Here is a 24,324-nt window from a genome sequence, read left to right on the forward strand (position 1 = left end):
ACTCTCTGAGAGAGTTGCACTGCGTGCATACATAGAGTACAGCTCGCGAGAAACTAAAGTAATTTTTCGCGGATTATATCGCTTTAATGGGGGGAAAAACGCAAACTTCCCATCTTAAACAGTGCACTAGCTGTAAAAGTGACAGCAGCCATAGGCTATGCGTCTGTCATTAATGTTGTCGTCAAAACAACAAAAGATAGCTTTAATTGTAATGAATGACAATTATTAGCCTATGTATTTAATTTAATCAGGAAACAGAACTAAAAGACTGTGTTATTTTACATTTGATTACTTTATTATGTTTCTGTAGTATTTCTGAATACTGGTGTTAGACCTACACACATTTAACATTTAATTCAAAGATTGAAATCAAGCTTCCTTGTGTTGAATAAACTCTTAACAACAAAATTACCACATTGTAAAAACGCAATGAGTGAGCAAACATTTAGGCGAGATAAACATAAGAAAATTTTCAACAACAACAAGAAAATGTCTATATCGTCATAAATATCATTATCGCAAATATTCTTGAAATATCGTGATAGAATTTTGAGGCTATATCGCCCAGCGAGAACACGCTGCATAGAGAGAACTGACACTTCAGATGTGCATTTAAAACACTGACAGCGAAACGGTGTGAATACAGAACACTACAGTCCGTGTTGCCATTTCATTATAAAGTAATTAATTTGCTGACTAGCAGAGAATTAGCAGAGATAGAAAAGCTGTGTGTTTGCTGTCGAGTCTGTGAGGACTCTAACATTAGTACCTCAAGTGGTTAAAACAATGTGACAAAAACGTACGCAGACCTGACCCAAATGTTTAATGTCGCAATTGTTACCATCTTTTTGTATTAGTTTATATCCAGCTGGTCACTTTTATGCATTCATTAGCCGGTGAAGTTGCATATTTAAAGCTAGTGACGTGATTGCTTTCTCAACATTGATATGTTCACGCAGTCGACAGAAACAAACAAATCAGAAACGTATTCGATTCTATTATTTTTTTATCACTGCGATATATATTGTTATTTTGATTAGATAATCATCAAGTGTTCTAATATAGAAGCAAATAAAGTGCGAGACTATACATTTATGCAATTTGAATGCTCTGGCCTTAAAGATGGCCATCTTTGAACATAGCAGACTCTTTGGATTTATATGAAATGGTAACACTTTACAATAAGACTGAATTTTTAGCATTAACTAAGGTTAATAAATGTTGTAATATTGTACATTGTTAGTTTCTAAATGTCAACATTTAATACATTTTAAATTTAGTTTTAAGTTTTATTTGATCCGTTAACCTAGTTAATGTACTATGAATGAACTAACATGAATGATCAAGGTACAATTGTCTTGCTCAAATATTAATACATTCTGTAAAAAATGTATATTGCAAAATGCATATAGTTCATGAAGGCTAGCTAATACATCCTTGTTTACGAATTGGACTTGCAAAGTGTTACCTATGAAATTTCTAGGTTATAGCTAAAGAAACCTGTAATATTTTAACGTTTAGAGCTTCCTATTTTAATATATTTAATTTAGCACATTTCAGTTCAACACTTTTTTACTTGGAGTGTTGTTTTTTTTATCTAGTGTCCATTATAAAAATATCGGTCGATTAATCGGTTATCGGCACGTACGGTTAAACCTAAATATCGGTATCGGTAAAATCCACTATTGGACGACATTTAGTTCTTATAACTAAAATAAGAGCTTATACTGCTCATAAAACATTATATATCAGATAAAAGAAATGTATCAGATAAAATATATCATATATCAGATAAAAGAAATAACCAGATTAGATGGAAAGGATCTCAAGCTGACTAGCTGAAGTTACTGTAGCTTTACTCATTAATAGACACGGTACTTCCTTGAAAATAAATTCCACCTCAGCGTTACAACAACCATAATGAAATGACCCTTCACAATAGATAATGCTTTACAATGAAAATAAACAACCTTACTCACCCGTTGAATAATAAAAATGGCATCTCCGTGTCGCCTTTACATCATTTCAAAACCCTCAGTTCTTACCCTCTCAGAAAAGCAATGTTGATTCTTGTTTTATTACGGGATCTGTCGCATCCTTTTGTTTTTCACAAGCAGACTCTCCTCTGTTCTGTTTTTTTTTTACGGGCGATTTCCCCAAACACACATACACACAAATATATGTATATATGCAAATATATACATGCATATAATTCAAATATAATAATATATACACACAAATATGATATAAACAAAAATGTTTGTTAGATGCGATTAATTGATTTGACAGCACTATTTTCAACATTAAAAGTAACAGTGTACCTTTAATAAACTTAAATGTTGTGGGAAATCTGAATAATTTCTTTAGCTCTTTTGCATAAAAACTCTTACATGTGCATTATTACATTTTGTAAAAATATTCCATGTAGTCTCTTAATTAATTTAAGGTCTTCTTCAAATGACATGGTAATGATAAATAAATGATAAAAAAAACAGTTTCTTAGATTCTGTGTTGGCATGCTGCAGGACACTGCTCGATGTCAGTTGCGTAATATCAGACGTTTTTATCCAATAATAACATTTCCACTGTAAAAAAAAAAAGCTGGATCACCTGAGTGTGGATAATCTTTGTTTGGAGACAACATGCTGTCTGTTGTGTTGAACTAGTTGGTGGGACACCGTGTTTGTAGTGGTTACTGGACTAGTAGCCCTGGAGAGCCCCCGGTGCAACCAGAGCAACAGCGCTGCGTTTGCCGGATTCTCATTCACGGATGATCCTCCGTGCAGAATGGCATTCAACTCACCTGAAGGTAAACTAGACTTACTACAGATTATAATGCTTTATTAATAACATCCTCCCACAACATGCTTAGTATAATAAAGAGCGTGTCGTGTTACAGCTGAGCATGTGTTTGGCGGCAGTCTTGTGGTAATATTGATGCTAATTTGAAATGTGGCGTTTGGATGACTATGACTTTCACCATGATGCCTGTGAGAGATCTTTAACCACGCTGTATTTAAATCAGCAGTTTCACTTGAGATGTTAGTGGTGAATATTAGTATGGCTTTAAGTGTCCATTCATGCTCTACCTGAACATGGGCTTTCAATGCATTTTATTTGTTGTGTATTTTCACTTATGATTTCTGTCTCGTAGTGTACGGATACTGCCAAGCTCTCTTGATTGGCTCTTGGGTTGTTATGTGTCTGTCGTGTTTATTACTGTACCACACTGCACGTATGTTAGCTACAGATTTGAGATGTCAGACTGTCTTGATGTTATTGATGAGAATGATGCTAAATTTGAGTGAATCGCTTTGTATCTCAATCCTTAACCTTTGTCCCGACGCTCATCTCAGTGTATTGAGTTACAAACGTGGTGTTGGATTTGTTTGCTAATAGCTGATAGTTAAACAGCATGTTTATTGTCTAAATGCACTTAGAGCTGAAAACTGAACTTGGCAATCGACAGTGCACATTTAGAAATGCATTATGTGGTGATGTGATGCAAATCTGTGCAAACACACTTTTCCACTGAGGTTGTTGGAGGTTTTGGGTGGTATATCACTGTGTTAGTTTTCACTTAGAAATCAGTGACTATCATCATGAACAAAACGTCTCTTAAATGCAGAGCCTGACTTTTGAATATTGGTATAAAAGCATGCATGAGGCACTTGCCACAGATTCATTGAAATACATGTTTCTTCTCATCAGTTATGTTTATTAAGATTTTATGTTACATTTGATGTTGTTAAATTAATGTGTATTGCATTATTGTAGAGTTGAGCATGTTACCGTGATGGTGTTTGACACCGCACACCTTTTATATTAGTATTTAACACAGCTTCAGGAAAAAATACTTTATGAACTTTGATTCATGAACTTCACCTGTGCTTTTAAGGTGATTGTCAGTATTAAATGGGTAAAACAGATTTTTTTGTAAGTTGGTATATTAACATGATTTCAGTAAATGAAATATGCATTTGTTTTTACTATAAATTAAAGTCTTTTTGGCTTTTTTGGCTTTTAGTATGAAGTTTTTAGCCTTACTGTTATCTATATGCTAGTGTGCTCCAAAACAATGACAAAATTCATATTTAGAAGATATAAGCATTCAGAACGTATGAATGCTCTTTTGCTTCTCATCAGATTTTCTGTCCAATAAAATGCTTTCTAGAATCTGAAGCTCCGACCCCTACATTATAATATGAGATTTACTATTACGATTTACGTTTACTATTTTCTACATGGTGAATGGCACATAGTGCACTATATAGGGGATAGGGAACGATTCAGACAATCTAAATATCTAAATGTGCTCAAACGGGCGAATGAAGTCTGGTTTCGCGTTAGCGTCATGTGAACTGTCGCAGTGCACACACAGTCTGCTCCAGTCCAGAGACACGACACACAGAGCGGATCATGTGATCGAGTCGCTCAGACCAGAAAACCTATCGGACCTGTTTGATATCCTGCACTGAATGCTGAATTTAAAGTGATATGGAGGAGATCAGAAGGAGAAACGGTTCGAGATTAGGAGGAAACTGCGACTTTACCGAGTTCAACGGCTCTGGCGGAGCTGTGATATAAACTAAACGCTATTGGCTATTTAACAAAAGGGGAGGAGCTGTTTGATATATCCCGCCCTGTCTTCCTGTTTCAGTGGAAATAACATCAACACATTAAATAATGCTGCGCGTTTCAAGGCACTTCAGTGGGACTTTAAATAAAATGTTGCTAGAGTTCTGGTAACTGTAGCTGCTGTATTATACCGTAGATGTCAGTTTTTTACAGGTTCAGCCAATAACCAAGAATAAAATATTTGATTTTTCTGTGTAAAGATTTGATTGTATGACCCTTAAACTTCAAATCCAGTAACTAGCTCTTTTGTTGTAGCACACTGGTAACTTGTAAACACAACTGATTACTGTTACTGAAAACATGTGCCAATCAAATTGTCCAAGGTTCGTTTTTGTGTTCAATATTAATATGTTAGTCTGTCAACAGATATTTAATTTAATTATGAGTCTTCTGCTTTGGCAGCTCTATTTTTCATGTTTTCCAGAGTTGTTGAGGTGATCGATGCTGGTCAGTTTTTGGTTTCTGAGCTGTCTGTTGTCTTAATGATTTGAGGAAGCTCTTTTCAATGCTATATTAGAGGACATGATGTGGACTAGAGACTTATTTGCTGCATGGCATTGTGATAATATGGGTTTGAAATCTTATCCGTTTGATTCGATTACTGTAAAATGTTTTGCTTTCAATTTTCCTCAACAGCAGTTAGTTTCTCTTTCAGTTCGGAGAAACCTCATTTTGTGAGATTAAAGACATGTTGAAAGTGTGAAGACCGTCCAATATGCTTCAGCAGTCCAACATGCACTCAAGTCTTCATCCACTTTGCTCACAAAGTTATTATGGGGGTTTAAAGACAACATGATATCAAAATGAACCCTGTTTACTGTCTTTGATTGTTCCCAGTTCTTATTGTGCTCCAGTGATCAGCAAACATCTTTCATTTCAACATTATGAAACAACAGCCGAGCGGTTGAGGAAAAAATATCTTAACCAATACTTGATGGTTTTATTCATTCGTGGCATTCCTCACTCAGTCTGTAGTTTTGTAATGGCTGCTAAACTGTATAATCCACAATACATGTTTCATGTCTCTTGTTCTCTATATCAGTATTTTGTATCTATTGCAATCTCTATTGCAGTTGTTTTGCAATTTCATTTGACTTTATCTATCAAAAGATACTCGTTTTTGTATAGTGTACAAGTCAATGCTAGAAATGAAGAATTAACATGCTGTCCTGTATGTGACCTCCATCAGAAGGGGAGGGTTGCCATAGCAATGACCATTGAGAATATTACTGCACTATTGTGCTGTTGCAAGTGAGATTATTGTCAGATGTGCCCTTTAGAGATCCCATCAGTTATGAAGCTTTTTCTACTGCGCATTTGGACAATTAAAGGACTAGTTCACCCAAAAATCTTGCACCAAAACTCTGACTTTCTCGCTTATGGGGAATAGAGAAAGTGATGTTTATTAAGCCCTATTCGGACGGGACTAGTTTAACATGGAGAGGGATCACTTCTCAGTGATTTTAGTCCCGTCCGAATGTCCCTTCTCAGTAATCATTAAAGACAATGTCAGGAAAGATTACAGCGACTTTTAACTACTGTAAAAAGGTCCGGAAAAATGACCTCAGGTAATTCTAATCCCGTGCGAATAGATAAGCATGTTATGTAAGCGCTTTGGTGGCCATAGCTCTGTTAAAGCGCTATATAAATGCAGTCCATTTACCATTTAAAATTCTGTCGTTTCCTGTTTAAAAGCAGTTTTCAGCGGGTTTTCAAGTATGGAGGTGCTTAAAAAACTTTCAGTTCTAGTTCTAGACGCTGGGACAATTCTGTGGCCAAACTCAAGTGTTTTTCGCACACCATTCAGATCAGAAAGAAGATCGAAAGCACTTGTCAGAGGCATGAAACTACTTTTAGCTTTAGGTAAGTGCCTATTACCGACAGAATTCAATAAATTTAATTAATAAATAATTTGATCGGACCTAACTGTTGTATTTAGGTTACATATATAGATGATATGTGTTTGAACACGTGTTATTAGGAAGCAACGTAAAACACACATGACGTGATGGTGGTGCGTAAATGGAGTAACTCCTCCCACTCCTGCTAGTTTTACTGAGGTTTCTTATCCCGTGCGAATTGGCCATTGATATTACAGACGTCCTGTGGTAAAATTACATTACTCCATCTACCATTATAAAGTTAATCCCATTTGAATATGGCTTTAGACTGTTCATGTTTTTTTTATACAGTGAAAGTATATATTTTTTGTTTAAAAGCAAATTCGCCTATTCCGATACCGGTTGTCGAATACATATTTTTTTTCTTTAAGGAAATTTGTTTTTTGTTTATTTGCTCCGTAGCCATTTGAAGTTAGAGGAGACTACTTAATTTTAATCACGATGCAAACAAAGATGCTACACACAGGCAGCATGAGCAGTTATTTTTTATTTAAATTTGATTGTGAAATTTCAAGATTTAATGCAAAAATAGAATGGTCTGACTTTTACTTTGTGAAATTGTCACATAAGACACAACTGCACAGAACAAAAACAGCAGACGGACTGAATGAAAATGCAAATTCACTCTCTGACAGAAGGTGGCGCTTGTGGAACAGCAGCAATATAGCGTTTCCTTGGTTACCTCTGTACACAAAGCGACACTACACTTAGAAACACTGCTGTATACAGAGGTAAGATGAAGACAGTTCCCTTTATTCTTTACATTCATAAAATCATACGCCCATTTCAATATTTATATTTTTCCAGCTGTATTTCGCACAGTGAGCTTGCAGTGCCTGATAGACTACAGTATTTGCTCTGCTGGTGCGTCGTTGTTCTCTTCTTCGCATCCGTCTTTGCTGTGTCCCGCCTCTGGTCGGTGTTAACAGACTTTGTAATATTACCACACAAATTATATTTTGGGAAATTATTGCAAAGCAGTTTGTGTGCAAGCCTGGATTCTCCCCGGAATAGAGATCAGCAAAATTAAACTTAAAAGCAAACAACAAACAAACATGTTTGACAGCCCTGTGTTTAGGTCCTATAACAATAACTAAATTAGATAACTGTAACATGATGTTTATTCTAAGGGTGTGCTGTGGTTTTGTCACCTGCCATTTTAAATGCATGAGTGCTTTAAAGTTGAATTCTGATTGGCTTATGTGAAATCCATGTAATAAAATCCTTCGCCCTCAAGGGAATTTTCCAAATGTGCGATTACAATTAAAATCAAATTGACTATGAAATTTTGCGAGCAAAAGTAAATATTGCTTGACTATTGGCCCCAACTTTTCCATGTCTTTATCACCTCTTAATCTATAATAATGCATTCCTCCAGTTAAATGTCAATTTGCACACTTTAAGTGCAAAAAAGTCCAATGATTCAATGACCCATTCATAAAGACATTCGCTGGCTTCATTCCTGAATGAATCAACCATTTTGAACAAATCGATTGAATGAATTCTTCAGTGACAAACACAGTGACATGCAGCCACCTACAAGTTTTTTAAATATAAATTTAAGAATTTATCATAAAAGTTAACTTGCATTTAATAAGGTTGACCCTGGAAATCAATTTTAGGAGTCAAATGTTGCGCTATAATTGGATGGTTAACTTCTGTCATTGATCAGAAGACTGTGCTCGTAAATTTTTTTAAATGCTCCTAAAAAAAATGCAAGCGTAGAGCCCTGATGGATGCTTTAAATATAAAATGGCATACTTTTTCCCATTCAGTTTTTGATGCTTTATTATATGTGATGCTCTAATTCTAAGTTTGCATACTATATATATAGAACAGATAGTTTGTAAAAACGCACAACATGTGGCTCGTAAACTTCAGATAATCAATGGTTTATACTGATCAGTGGTGCTTCTCAGAAACGAGACAAACGCTGGCAAATGGTGTATGCGACATGTCACACGCCATATGTTTGAACATCAGCACAAAATTTGGTTGTCTTTGCATTTTTCCTTCTAACCAGGAAAATAGCACAAGATGCCGTTTAAGTGTGAAGTACGTCTTCACATTTCTTTGAGTCAGTCAGACTTAAAAAAACATTGAGATCACCCTATTTATTTTAGTAACTTGGCTGATACCGCTGTTTGATGATGATATCTACTGTTACAGATTTCTGAAAACACGTGGCTTTTATGCTCTATTAGCATTCTCTGAAATGAATCTAACATTTCTGTTTGAAGAGGTTCGAGCCGCTGGAGTCTGGTGAGGAAATACGGTATGTGTTTGGACGGCTCTTGTCTCTGGTTTCAGGCATGTCATCAAAGGGATGCCACACGGGTAATTCCCCCCGGACGGGTGTTATTGCCGGCCCATTCAACCTCTGTCTCTCTTGCCCAGCGTGGCGTCACCTGCTCCGTCTGCTACAGCTGCCGAGGAGATCAGCCTTGTGTTTTTACTTGTGGCTCGGGTCACGGCCTCTTTCCTTCACAACTGCCTTACAAGCGTGTCGTACAGTGCCTTGATATGATTTCAATATGCCTTTAAACACTGAAGGCCAAGTTGTTCCACCTTTTGCTAATCTGAGCGTTTATTTCTGGAGGTGCGTCAGTGTCCTTATCTTTCATTTGACTTGAATTATTTAAAGTTGCTATTGTATGAGCTGCGATCGCTACTTTCACTGACACTTTGGATGTTTGGTCACAGGGAAAACATGAGAGTTCAAACAATTATGCAAATATTGATTATACATTCAACATATGTTGACTTAGATGTGTTTGAGTAGATTGAGGAAATACTGGTCTGGAGCAGTTTTTTTGTTATTCCTAATAACAATTTTGTACTAGTGAAGGAACACAACTGTTTTTGCTTGATGTATGGAACAGCCTTTTGGATTTTGGATGTTAATTATCCTGGCTGTATGTGATCATTGTGCCTGCCATGGTTTGGAAAGTTAGAGTATTACCTCAATTCACACAAGTGCAAAAAGTATGTTGACGACTATTTATTAGTGGGAGAATTTATTTTTGTCTGATGCATATTTTTCCCACTGAATCTTCAGTGCTTTAATTATATTTGCATATTATATAGAAGACAATTTAGAATGAAATGCCGCTGGGGCTTCGGTCCAGAAATGTTATTAAAAATAATAAGTGTAATTTGCAAATATTATTTTGTCTATCTAAGATCTGAGCATTTTTTTCCCCAAAAACATGGCCGTCAAGTTTATGTGGATGAACTCCAACTTTATGCGTTTGCTTGGAACTGTTTTTTTTTTTTATCCAGTGTGACCCTTCGGTGTTTGTGTTAAATATAATTTAAACATTTATTTCTCTTTCAGATGAGGCAGATCCTGCCGAGATGGTTGCAGAAGAATCTGGTCAAGGCGCTCAAAATAGTCCGTACCAACTTCGAAGAAAATCTCTGTTACCGAAGAGAACAGCTTGTCCAACAAAGACCAACATGGAGGTGCGTAATATGCATAAAGATTGTCTGCAATATTAATTTAGACTGAAACCACAACAGCAGTTTTAATGCACAGGGACATTAAATGCACAGTAATTAAAAAACATGTCCAATTAATTGAAATAATATAACATGTACAATTTAACATCAATTTATTTAAAGTAAAAAAATATATATTTTTAGGGACCTGTTTTAATAGTTTACATGTTAACTAATTGAATTAATAAAAATGGGTTTTTTTAGTTTGTTTTTTTAAGAAAAGGGCAATGTGCAATGTTTTTATTTTCACACTTTAATATTCACAGACAATAGTCCATATCGTGATTTAATTGTACAGCCCTAATTTTGATTAATTCATCCAAAATTTGCCAAATTCCATGAAATTCCACATTATACTGTTAATTCCAATTTTAAGACTGGATTCTGCGATTCCCTTCTGGTTTTCTGCATTGCTGAATTATAGGTTCCTACATGCATGAAATAAAAAACAGCATGAATGTGTTTTGTATGTGCTGTTACTAACAGGTGAAAACTCTTCTTATTCAAAGGGTGCTTCCACATCAGCAACAGAAAACTTTGGGCATCGGGCAAAACGTGCCAGAGTGTCGGGAAGATCACAAGATTTGCCTGGTAATGGACATCAGACTTGAAATGGAGTGATCAGCTTTTGATGTCTTTTCATTAACGCTGGTTGTCTTGTGTCCCAGTCACCCCAGCGGAGCAGTACCTGCAGGTGAAGCTTCCAGACGAGGTGGTCCTAAAAATCTTCTCCTATCTGTTGGAGCAGGACCTGTGTCGAGCGGCTTGTGTGTGTAAACGGTTTAGTGAACTAGCCAACGACCCCATCCTCTGGTAAGTTAGGTATTTGGACTAAACTGGATGTTTTTTTGGTTTTCTCAATCAACAAAACAACCTTTTAAGCCAAAAAGATTAAAAATGTTTATTGCATTAAAGGGATAGTTCACCCAAAAATGAAAATTCTGTCAGTAATTACTCTCCCTCATGTTGTTCAACCCCGTAAGACCTTCGTTCATCTTCGGAACACGAATTAAGATATTTTTGATGACATCTGAGAGCTGGATCACTCCAAGTGACTACAGTGGCTCAATCTTAAGTTTATCAAGCGACGAGAATACTTTTTGTGCGCAAAAACAAACAAAAATAACGACTTTATTTTTTAACTATTCATTTCCTTCTCTGTGGGCCTCGAGTCAGTTCATTAGTGTAACAGCGTAGCGCTTCTGTTGTTGTACGTCACACGCATCACACACATGACCAGCGAGCCTATGACCATAGTGAGCCTACGTTTGACGTAGCTCTACGCTATCACACTACGCTAACTGACTAGAGGCCCACAGAGAAGGAAATGAATAGTTGAAATAAAGTCGTTATTTTTTGGGATTTTTGCGCACAAAAAGTATTCTCGTCGCTTGATAAACTTAAGATTGAGCCACTGTAGTCACTTGCACTATTTTAACAATGTCTTTAATAACTTTTTGGGGCCGGCAAGTTTCAATCCCTTAAGAAGCCTATGGAGGAGTGATCCAGCTCTCAGATTTAATCCAAAATATCTTAATTCGTGTTCCGAAGATGAACGAAGGTCTTACGGGGTTGAACAACATGAGGGAGAGTAATTACTGACAGAATTTTCCTTTTTGGGTGAACTATCCCTTTAAGTAAATGAATGATTCTGAAAGGTCTTTTTTTATTCTGTTTATATAAACACTAAATGTTCAGTTCGATTCACATATTCTTTTACACGTGCATTAAATGTATTACAAATAAAACTTCAGTGCATCCAGTCCAGAACCGAAGAAAGCCACAGTCCATAAGACACGAGATATGCATAAACATACGCACATTCCAATAACTTAATGTATGTAAATATGCGCATCACGACACAGCGCATGTGCATAAGTATTTTTATTTTTGCATCCGATTGAGAAAGAGTTGGATTCAAATTTTTCCCCTGTTGATCAGATTATTTCAGGTCAGCACAATCCCTTTCAATCTGATCGAAATTTCATTGTTGTTGAGCTCAGTTAGATCGATTGAGCCATCAATCCAATTATAAACTTATTATTTGGGTGCATGTGATGAAATTTCATAAAATCAAAAACTTTTTTTGTCAATCGAGCACAAGAAAGTATATTGAAACATTTTCAATGATATGTACCAATACAATACATAAACGGCAATAATTATCTACTTAACAATTTATTAAATTTAAAAATGCTTCATGGAATTTTCTTTGAACAGATTTGAGTGATTTACTGAATCACAGTTTTTAACCAGTTGATTGAATCAGCCCTTTTGAACTGATTCATGGATATGAATCAAATTGAGCATCTCATGAAAGTGTCATTGATCTCGATTCTTCTCATCTGGTTTGCAGGAAGAGACTCTACATGGAGGTTTTCGAGTACACGCGTCCCATGATGCACCCCGAGTCTGGGAAGTTCTTCCAGATCAACCCAGAAGAGCATGAACAGCCCAATCCCTGGAAGGAGAGCTTTCAGCAACTGGTACTGTTGCCCTGATTCATTTAAGTGTTTTGGATTAAAAATCATAAGTTAGTATTTAGAGCCCATTTTCCATGCTCCCTCTGACCTTTTACAATTAAATGGGTTATTTTTGTCATTTCCATTTGACTGCAAGTGCTTGCTCTAAAGCTATTAAATATTGTGTATTCAAGAGCAAGCACAACAAGACAAATCTGAGAATGAGTGTTTAGTCTTTTCCCCCAGGATCCAAAAGTGGACAGATGGTGTGGTAATGTGATAATTAGGGAGATCTTGATGTGTCAGTAATCATTAGTTTCATCAGTGAGCTTTATGAGAGTATATTACTGAAGGATCTTTGTGTTTGCAGTATAAAGGTGCTCACGTGAAGCCGGGCTTCGCAGAACATTTCTACAGTAACCCAGCCAGATACAAGGGACGAGAAAACATGCTGGTACGTTCTAGACCATCTGTAGATGGATTATATGGTTTATTTATGCATTATATGGATGATGTGATGCGTCATGCCTTGTAAACACCCCAAAAAAATTGTGGTAAAATCACAGTAACAGCCTCAAGGGGCAACAAAAATGATGACAATGTTCAATAAATTATTACATTTATGTATAAGAATAAAAAACAACTAGATGTGTACGTTTTCTAATTAAAAAAATAATTGTTTGCCTATGAAAATCTATTCTAGTCCTTATGATGTTTCAATGTCTAGATATATTTTATTCCCTCCTTTAATGCAAGTCTAAGATCTTTTGTTGATTTTTACGACTCATCAGGCAAAGATCATGCAATTTCAAGCAGCGGTAACTGTACAATAAGGTCTCATTTTTTTAACATTAGGAAATGGATTAGCTAACATGAATTAACAATGCGCAATGTGTTTTTTTAAAGCATTTATCAATCTTTTGAATTTTAATTGTTCATTGTTTGTGCATGTTAGTTCACAGGGGTTTCTGAATTCTACATTTCGCCCCTTTAATAAGTAATGCTTGTTTGTTCAAATAAGCGTTTCAAATATGGCTCAGTATTTATTTTGTAATTACGAGTGAGAATGATTTGTTTTGTAATTTTGCTTTTAACTCTTTCCTCAGTATTACGACACCATTGAAGACGCTCTGGGAGGGGTTCAGGAAGCCCACTTTGACGGTTTGATATTTGTCCACTCTGGGATCTACACAGATGAATGGATCTACATCGAGTCGCCCATCACAATGATTGGCGCTGGTATGCGAATATATGTGAATATTTAAGTTCACCATTGTTCAAAAGTTTGGGGTCAGTTAGATTTCTTCATCTTTTTTTTCTTCTTTTTTTTAAGAAGTCTCTTATGCTCACCAAGGCTGAATTTAATCAAAAATACAATAAAAAAATAACTCTTTTCTATTTGAATATATTGTAAAATTGTAATTTATTCCTGTGATCAAAGCTGAAATTTCAGCATCATTACTGCAGTCTTCAGTGTCACATGATCCTTCAGAAATCATTTTAATATGCTGCTCAATAAATAATTCTGATTATTTTCAATGTTCAAAGAGTTTTGCTTCGTCATATTTTTGTGGCAACCGATTTTTCAAGATTCTTTCATGAATAGAAAGTTTAAAAGAACAGGATTGATTTGAAATAGAAATATTTTGTAACATTATAAATGTCTTTACTGCCACTTTTGATCAATTTAATGCATCCTTGCGGAATAAAAGTATTAATTTCCTAAAAAAATGATGGACCCAAAACTTTTGAATGGTAGTGTGATTTTCTTCTGTATAACCGAAATATTAATCGTACATGTGCTTTTGCAGCTCCGGGGAAAGTAGCGGATAAAGTCATCATCGAGAACACTAGAGATTCAACGTTTGTGTTCATGGAGGGGTCAGAGGACGCGTATGTAGGATATATGACAATAAAGGTGAGTTTCTTCATATCCTGGCTTCAGTAAAAGAAGGTTAAGGAGTAGTTCAGCTACATGTAAAAATCATGTAATTTACTCACCCTCATGTCGTTTCATGCACAGAACAAACAAAAAGGCATTATTGCAACAGGGCCGTTTTTAGGCAGATGTGCATTATTAGATGTGCATTTAATGGGTCTTTGTTGCAGTTCAATCCTGATGACAAATCAGCTCAACATCACAACGCTCATCACTGCCTGGAGATCACTGTCAACTGCAGCCCCATCATTGACCACTGCATCATCCGCAGTACCTGCACAGGTGACCATGGCTCGCTTCTTTCTTCCCCCCAAAAAAATTAATTGATTTTCCCTCCATTTATATCACATTTTTTATACTGTCATAGTACTCTGCATCCTGTACATAAGTGCACTGAATCTCTTACTTGGGATCTTCTCGCAGAGCAGGAAAACATACAATGTGCAGAAAGTTAACCGTTAATTTTACATAGACAATAGACTTAAACCACATAAAGGCAGTAAATCTGCGTAACGTGTATATAGTGCCCTATGTACATGAATGTATAATTTCTGAATGGAAAACTAAACAAAATATGTAATTTACTAGAGATTCTGACAAAATGTCAATTGCTGCAGTCTATTAAAAAATATTTTGTTCATTTAAATATTTTTTTTTAACTCTGTTTGAATGAATGATTCAATGACTCACTTTTAAAGACTTTGATGCTGCGTCCCAATTTGGCTACTTGTACTACGCCATAAAAGCATGTACTCTTTTTGTGAAGAAGTAAATAATTTTGAGTGTGTAGCAAAAGAGTACTTTCATGTGGAGAACTCCCCTTATATTAATGCATAACGATGTAACGGCCAAAACATATCTTTATAAAAATCCACATTGTTATTGCTGATAAAAAAAAGACGGATAACGTTATATAAATATTTTTTTATCAGGCTAAACTTTGATTATTCGACACTTAAACCTTTATCTAAACCTCTCACCGTCGGTTGCTTCTATCCGGCATGTTTTGTAGTTTTTTAAACATGTTTTACTCGTGATTGTAGGTCTGAACCGAATCATCATCCAAAGGGCAATGTTGTGGGCAATATAAGCCTTTATAGTGAACAAGGATCCACTCTCCGAAAATCTACCGGTGTAGATAGTAGAACATCCAGGGACTTTTGACATACTCTTTTCAACATGCTATGCTTTGGGACACACTTATTCTAATCTCACATACTATTTAGGATGGAAAGAATGGACATTGGGATGCAGGGCGCTCGTGAATCAGTGTTTTTGAACATCTCTTGAATGAATGATTCAATGACAAATACATTTTATATGTCACTTGTCACCACCTACTGGTGTAACAATATAATTGATTCAATCTTTATTTGAAGTTACTTCCAAAAAGTTAATTGACTCCATTTTGATCGCTACCGTGGACATCAGTGTTTATATCCGAGCTATAAACTTTTATCCCAGTACTTATGTGAAAATATGAATGTATCTTAGACAGAAATTACGATATTGTTTGGTTGAAAAAATCAGTTTTGAAGATGTTTCATACCTGCTTTCTTGGTCAGTGGCAGCGCCAACGCAGATCTGAATGTTCACTGTGATCGTACTTGTCAAAGGATTTAATATACATAGACAAATTGATGTCGTTTAGGTGGGTGTTTGAATCGAGATCCCGATCTTTTAACGATTAATCATACAGCTCGACTGCTACTACTACTAATATATTGCATGTTTGTTGTAGTGCTCAATAGTAAATGTCCAGAAGTCAAGCATCATCATCATTTTGGTTAGGTATTTAAATCAGCACGTTTTTTTGTTCCACAGCACTGCTTATTAATTGCTTTTCGTGAGTAAACATGCATATGAGCTCAAATCTTGTGTATTAACAGATTTTAAATTGCACTTTTTATCTCTGAAAAGCCCTTCTGTTGAGCTCTGTTGTGTGTGATGCTGACGGTCGTGTGTTATCTGTGTGCAGTGGGCTCTGCAGTGTGTGTAAGTGGCCAGGGAGCTTCACCCACGATCAAACACTGTAACATCAGCGACTGTGAGAATGTAGGGCTCTATATCACGGACCACGCGCAGGTAATATGAAACTCTGTCCCGAATATACCGTCAGACCGGTCGTCTGTAGCAGATGAATCACGCCGTCGCTCTCTCCGCTTGCTCTGCAGGGCATTTACGAAGACAACGAGATATCCAATAATGCTCTAGCTGGGATCTGGGTGAAAAACCACGGCAATCCCATCATCAGACGGAACCACATCCATCACGGCAGAGATGTCGGGGTGTTCACGTTTGACCACGGCATGGTAAAAACTCTTTGTGTCTTTGCACAACACTGACAGGATCTGTGTTTGTGTGTGTTGAGAGTCTTAGCAGTTGCGTTTTTTCTCTCTCTTTATCATCCACAAAATTTTATTAAACGTATAAAGTCATGAGGGATATTCTGAGTGAAACGGTTATAATACCAAACATTTTAGTAGTATTTATATACATTTATATTATTTATGAATATTTTTTAACCTGCTGTACTTCACCTTCAACTTATTTTATTTCAGTTAGTTGCAAAGGCAACACTTCTAAGTTTTGTTTGTCTTTTAAGTTAAAGTTTATCATCTAATATTTATATTTTATTTCATCTCTGTTTAATTTATGAAATGTATTATTTGTTTATCAATTTTGTTATCATTTAAAAACTATTTTAGAATTTAATCATATTTTGAATTTGCTTTATTTTTTATATTTTCAGTTTTCAAATCCCCAGTTTCAAATGTTAGTTTAACTTTATTTGTTTGTCGTTTTTATTCGTTTTTAGTATTTCTATTTAGCTTTATTTTTACTTCTGTTTCAGTACTTTTATTTTAGTTAATTGCTAAGGCAACTTTTGTAGTTCTAATATTATTAATTTATAATATTTATTTCAGCTTTATTTTCAATAATTTTTAATAGTTAAAGTTATTGTTATGGTTATTTAGTTATTTTAGCTAATAGCAACACTGGAATGGAATACTAACATAATGGATATGATCATAATATCATTATCATACTACTCTTACTCTTTCTGCAGTATGTACACTATACACTGTATCCTAAAGTATTCCACCATAAAGTGTGATAAATTAAGAATAATAGATATAGGATTTTTTGTTAATACTTGTATTAAACATTATTTGATCACCATTTGTAAACAAAAATGGATTTAATTTGTAAAATAACTTCTAACTGCTACTTGCAGTCATTGTAGCATACTACTTTTTGAAATGTTTATTGCTGCATAATACATTCTATTACACATGCCACAAAAAAAGATAATAGGAAGTATGTAGTCAGCAGTAGGCTAGTATTACTGCATGCTAAAGTATATACCTCATTCCACATTATATTTATTATTATTTAAATAGTATGTACAACTATTAAAGTTTTATACTGTGGCATGAATCTTTGCATTTTTTTTGTTGCATTTGTGCCTTATTTTGGTAAAAATATCCTAGTTTTGTAGTTTACAGAAAACTTGCTGCATTTCAAGCAAGAGTAGCATGTAATTGTGAACATGGCAACCACTGTGTGTGTGTTTCTCGTGACTCTGGCTCCCTCTGCAGGGCTACTTCGAGAGCTGCAACATCCACAGGAACCGGATAGCAGGTTTCGAGGTGAAGGCGTATGCTAACCCTACAGTAGTGCGCTGCGAGATCCATCACGGACAGACGGGCGGCATCTACGTGCACGAGAAGGGCCGAGGCCAGTTCATCGAGAACAAGATCTATGCAAACAACTTTGCGGGTGTGTGGATTACCTCAAACAGCGACCCCACGATCAGGTGAGGGAGTCAATAATAGACATGGAGTATATGATTTCATATCAGTACATACAGTAATACTGTTCTTGCAAAGTGATAATCTCCCTTCTGCTCAATCGCAGGGGTAACGCCATATTTAATGGCAACCAGGGTGGTGTTTACATATTCGGCGACGGCCGAGGTCTCATCGAAGGGAACGACATCTATGGCAACGCTTTAGCGGGAATCCAGATCCGGACCAACAGCTGCCCGATCGTCCGGCACAACAAGATCCACGACGGACAGCACGGAGGCATCTATGTGGTGAGTGAACCCACAGAAACATCTACCAGACATATTCTAACTCATCTTTTATCAACACATTCACATTGTTCATGGTCCCATGATGTTGGTTGATGGTCACATGACATGCAAATAAACAAAATATTTCATCTTTTTTTAGTAAATGGAACACAATATGCAACAAGTGCCACTGGGTTGTAAAGTCTGTATCTCAGTGCTCTTTGGATGCGGAATAGTTCAACTTGCAAAAATCATACGAGGCCAAGGCACTTGATAAAAAAAAAAAGAAAATATATATATAATTTTTATTCATGGCTATAACATTTTAAAAACACACATATATCTGCACACCAGCACGTTGCAACTAATACACATTCAACAGGGTGTGGTAAAACACACACTCAGAGTCATTTTATACACATCCGTGAAGTTGGCACCCCATAAAACGAAATCTCCAAAACTATGCCATTGGTTTGTGTCAAGTCAAGTCATCCTCATTTATATAGCGCTTTTAACAATGTAGATTGTTTCAATGCAGCTTTACAGAGATAAACATATAATTTAAGGTAACAGAGATTGGTTTGGTTTTATAGTGGTTCTTGAAAAATGTTTTTTCCAGCTAAAGTTAGTTTTGATTGATTCACTTCCGTCTAAATGATAGTTTGTTATTAAATTAGGGGCCGCTAAGACGACACCGTTCTCTCTAAACAGACTTTAAACATGAACCTGTGATAGACGCTGATGGCGTTCACATGCGCATTAAGAATTGATTCTATAGTTATGTGCGTTTGAATATATGTGCGCAGGTTTGTAATTCCTTATTCCAAACCATGCCTAAACAAACTACTTGTCTATAAATTTTGATGCAGAATTTTTATTTTATCTTATTACTTGTGCTGCATTTGTGCTGATTTGTGCCGGTTTGTGCCGTTAAAAGAAACATTGCAACTACGATCCCCTCTTAAACATAAAAAAATTTACTTTTTAAGTACAGTTACATAACTGTCCACCCCATATGTTTCTTTCAATGTCACAAATCGAGCACAAACAAACGACTCCGGTTTGGAGCGATTTAGATGACGTGGGGTGGAGAGTGATGTCACTCCCCCGAATTATATTTGTTATTTTAAAGGAGGGGATATAGATACACTGTTAATTTTATTGGCACAATCCGAGCACAAACGAACGACACTGTTTTTGTGCGATTTAGAAGAAATGGGGTGGAGAGTGACGTCACAGCTCCCGAATTAAATTAGTTATATCTGCGAAAGGAAAATAGATACAATGTTTGTTTTAACGGCACAAACCGGCACAAACCGAGCACAAACGAATCACACCGGTTTGGAGCGATTTGAACGACATGGGGTGGAGAGTGACATAACACAACCAAAAAAATAATGTTCAATATCTCAAACACAAAACCAGCACAAACTTTTTTGCGGCACAAAAGAAGCACAAACCAATGGCATAGTTTTGGAGATTATTTTGTCTTATGGCGTGCCAACTTCACGGAGGTATTTTATACTGCATTTGCAGTTATGACATGTTATCAGAATACTGGATTTTCTTGAGGGGAAATTTTTAAATCTTTAACAATATCAAGAGAATCTATAAATTCAGGACATATTTAAATCAAACTCTATGCAGTCCAAATACACCAGGAATCTATAACATCAAAATATAAAAAAGACATGTATACAAAATTCACTAATATCCACTATATTACAAAAAAACTAAATATAATGTCAGACACAATATATCGGTAAAACCCCCATCAGGTTGTCCGTCATCAGAGAAGAGATGCTGCAAGACGGACGGGGAATTATTTTGATTAAAAATCGAAAAATAAAAAATACGAGGGCATATGAAAAAAAAAAAGAAAAAGATGTGCACAGATAAATAATTTATAATAATACTGCAATATTCAATGAAAACTAGGAATTGTCAATTGTGATTTCATGGTGACTTTCGAACTCCCGTTTGGGAAACCCTGTGCTAGTCCTAATATAAGCAGGATGTTCAGTAAACCACCGGTAGAGACTCACAGCCCCTGCTCTCTCTCTGGTTTGTCAGCATGAGAAGGGTCAGGGTGTGATCGAGGAGAACGAGGTGTACAGCAACACACTCGCCGGTGTGTGGGTGACCACGGGCAGCACACCTGTGCTCCGCAGAAACAGAATACACAGTGGAAAACAGGTGTGTACTCCTCTGTGATGATCTACATTCAGTGTGTGTGTGTGTGTGTGTGTGTGTGTCCTGCTTCCAAATGCTCTCATGCAAACATTCCCATTCAAAAGACCAACCATGGCATAAGCGTGAGCACATGGGTGGCATTCGGGACGGGCTAGTTCTCAATATAAAATCCAGATCGAAGTCTCTTGGTGTTGTTGTGATGCATTAAATGTGTTTTTGTCCGCAGGTGGGCGTTTATTTCTATGATAATGGTCACGGTGTGCTAGAAGACAATGACATCTATAACCACATGTACTCTGGAGTTCAGATCAGGTCAGTGGCGTCATTGTATCCTCACTTTCAGGTTTAAGCACCATCATGTAGAGCTGGGCGGTACTTGAATTTGATTTCAGTTATGAATTGTATTTGTAGTTACGATTTTGGCTTTCAACTAATATGATAATCGCGACAAAATGATGATTGTGCCAGATTTCATTTCGCAATGATGCTCTCACTTTCAACCCTTTTGTATGCATTTTTATGTATTGATTTTTGGGGGGGGGGAATAGATTTAAAAAAAAAAATTTGTATATGATTTATTTAGTCTATTTGTATTATTGCATTTATTTTCAAAGTCCTTGTGTATAAAAGACAAGTTTGTTTTAGAAGTTTATTAAATGCATGACATTTCCAAAGTAAATAAGTTAAATAATCGTGATTGATCTTTGCCATAATCAAACAGCTCTACCATCATGTATCTTCCACAGACTTCTGGGTTTATAAAATAAGGTTTTAAAAAAAAAGTAGTGACACGTTTTTTGTTTTTTGCATTTCTTTTTGTAGAACTGGCAGCAATCCCAAAATTAGGAGGAATAAAATCTGGGGTGGACAAAATGGAGGAATTCTTGTTTACAATTCAGGTAATATTTCCTTTTGATGTCTTTGTTGATATAAAGGCTGATATTTCTATTTTAATCAGAAAAATAAGCGTCCTCGTAATCTCTTCTCAGGTTTAGGCTTTATTGAAGACAACGAGATCTTTGACAACGCCATGGCAGGGGTTTGGATCAAGACCGACAGCAATCCTACACTCCGCAGGAACAAGATCCACGACGGGCGGGACGGGGGAATCTGTATATTCAACGGAGGACGAGGTGATGGTCTTCTTCATGCTCCATTATGGCTCATGTAGTATCATACCCCTTTTCCACCGACACTGTTCCAGTGCGGTTCCTAGCCTGTGTCCGTTCTGCATTTCCACGGCAGAAAAGATCGGTTTAACCCCGAACAGAGCCGGGGGTTTGGGGTGGACAAATGCTGACGCTGTCTTGTTGAACAACGTAACATTGCTCCTTATATCTAAATATATAAAACTATGAGACGGATGAGAGTTCTGGGTGTTTATGCGAGCTGCCGGTTTGCTAGATTCACTCCTGATATTGTGAACCGCAAAACAGAAATGCCACACTTCCTGCACAAATACTGAGATGTGCAATGTTTATTAAGCCCTATTCAGACGGGACTAGTTTAACATGGAGAGGTGGAGTAAAGTAATGAGTACCAGAGCTTCTCAGTGATTTTAGTCCCGTCCGAATGTGCATCTCAGTAATCATTACAGACAATAGCCCTATTCGCACGGGATAAGAATTACCTGGTGACATCTAGTCATTTGTAATAATTGCAGAGCTTGTCTGTGATCTTAATCCCGTGCGAATCGGCCATGTCTGTAATTTGTTAAGTAAAAATTCCCCCGCAAATGACCTACTATATTTCACCGAACACAGAGGTCCTGTGATAATATTAGTCCCGCGCGAATCGGCATCTCTGTGGTTTGGCCGGATCGTATATCATTTTTTCAAGGTTTTTGTTTCATGTGCGCCTTTTTATCCATCTTTCGCGAAGAATGGAGGCTCGAGTGTTTGGATAGTATTTTGGGAGCTGGGTCATATCGCTATACACAACTACACAATTTGCAGAAAGTGAAAGCTGAAAATCATCAGAAGAGCAAAAACAAAAAGAATGATTAAATGGAGATGAATGACATGTATAGCAGCAACTTTATTATGTTTATGTCATAATATATCATACAGCTAGACCTATAACGAAGACATTTCCAATCAATAGCCTATTGACGTCATATCCGGGAGATAAGTCAGTAAATTTGAGTAAAATCACAGGCTTCGGCTATCCCGTGCGAATTCAGATGTGGGGGGCTAATTTCTAAATCACACGAGGTCCCCAGATAATACTAATCCCGTGCGAATAGGGCTAATGTCAGGAAAGATTACAGCGACTTTTAAATTCTGTAAAAAGGTCCGGAAAAATGACCTCAGGTAATACTAATCCCGTACGAATAGATAAGTACGTTAATATTCTGTCGTTTCCTGTTTAAAAGTAGTTTTCCGCGTGTTTTTCAAGTATGGAGACGCTTGAAAAATTGCGTTCTAGACGATTGGACAATTCTATGGCAAAACTCGAGTGTTTTTTGCATGCCATTCAGATCAGAAAGAAGAAAACACTTGTTAGAGTAACGAAACTTCTGTTAGCTTTAGGTAACTGCCTATTACCAACACAATCCAATCTGAAGTAAATAAATACATTGTTCGACTGGACATAACGGTTTTATATATATATATATATATATATATATATATAGATTGTTTGCGCACATGATATCAGGGAGCAACGTAATACACATATGATGACAGGAGGGTGACAGTTGCTCCTCCCACTTCTGCTGGTTTTACTGAGGTTTCTTATCTCGTGCGAATTGGCCATTAATATTACAGACGTCCTGTGGTAAAATGACTTTACTCCATCTACCATTGTAAAACTAATCCCGTTCGAATAGGGCTTTAGACAGTTATAGTCAGGTAAACAACACATTACAGCATTAAGTCTGAGGAAACACACATCCAGATTGTGACCTGGCCGAGATCAGGCTCTGACTCCAGAAAACACACGCCTCGTTCACAGACATGCTTCCATACACTTGCGATAGTCAGTCACTGAGATCAGATTCCAGTCAGACACTAATAATGCTATGACAGTGTGAGCTGTTCTCTGCACTTCAGCTTCATGATGTCGTGTTTGTATGTTGTAGGGTTGCTGGAAGAGAACGATATCTTCAGGAACGCCCAGGCGGGAGTCCTCATCAGCACTAACAGTCACCCTGTGCTGCGCAAGAACAGGATATTTGATGGATTTGCTGCTGGTAAAGTCATTTTTTGAACAGGAAGTGGTAACACTTTATTTTACAGTGTCCTTGTTACATGTACCATAGTAATAACAGTAAATTATGCATAATTACATGCAACTTACCCTCAACCAAACCCCAATCCTACCCTAACACTATAGTAAGTGCATATTAACTAATCACTATAACAATGACACCTTAAAATAAAGTGTAACCCAGGAGGTTTTTAGACATATTTAATTAGATATTTTCTAAACTTCAGTAGAACTTTATTTTATTTTTAAAGGTATTTTTTTCCCTCTGTCTCCCATTCATGCGTTTCCCATTTCTGTATTAGCATATGGACATTTTCAAATGGGAAAAATTGACATAAGCTCTCTGCAAATGTTTTTTTTTTTTCAGAAAAGCTTTATATATATATATATTGTTTTGCA

The 24,324-nt window shown here is 36.4% G+C and overlaps 1 protein-coding gene across 1 annotated transcript in view; it reads left to right on the forward strand.

The window, feature by feature from the left end:
* The window catches only part of fbxo11a (F-box protein 11a), a 33,036-nt gene that overhangs the window by 5,651 nt on the left and 3,061 nt on the right, over positions 1-24,324 (forward strand). The window contains exons 2-18 of the mRNA XM_077217422.1: positions 9,877-10,004; positions 10,550-10,631; positions 10,709-10,853; positions 12,397-12,526; positions 12,873-12,956; positions 13,609-13,741; positions 14,314-14,420; positions 14,612-14,723; positions 16,420-16,526; positions 16,616-16,753; positions 18,044-18,261; positions 18,363-18,543; positions 20,596-20,718; positions 20,942-21,027; positions 21,538-21,614; positions 21,705-21,848; positions 23,798-23,908. Of these exons, the coding sequence (XP_077073537.1) occupies positions 9,877-10,004; positions 10,550-10,631; positions 10,709-10,853; positions 12,397-12,526; positions 12,873-12,956; positions 13,609-13,741; positions 14,314-14,420; positions 14,612-14,723; positions 16,420-16,526; positions 16,616-16,753; positions 18,044-18,261; positions 18,363-18,543; positions 20,596-20,718; positions 20,942-21,027; positions 21,538-21,614; positions 21,705-21,848; positions 23,798-23,908 (2,106 nt within the window). The remainder of the gene's footprint in view (positions 1-9,876; positions 10,005-10,549; positions 10,632-10,708; positions 10,854-12,396; positions 12,527-12,872; positions 12,957-13,608; positions 13,742-14,313; positions 14,421-14,611; positions 14,724-16,419; positions 16,527-16,615; positions 16,754-18,043; positions 18,262-18,362; positions 18,544-20,595; positions 20,719-20,941; positions 21,028-21,537; positions 21,615-21,704; positions 21,849-23,797; positions 23,909-24,324) is intronic.

Source organism: Siphateles boraxobius, unplaced genomic scaffold, assembly GCF_051911475.1.
Source record: "Siphateles boraxobius isolate OS27281-9 unplaced genomic scaffold, OSU_SipBor_1 73, whole genome shotgun sequence".
In the NCBI taxonomy this organism is placed as follows: domain Eukaryota; kingdom Metazoa; phylum Chordata; class Actinopteri; order Cypriniformes; family Leuciscidae; genus Siphateles; species Siphateles boraxobius.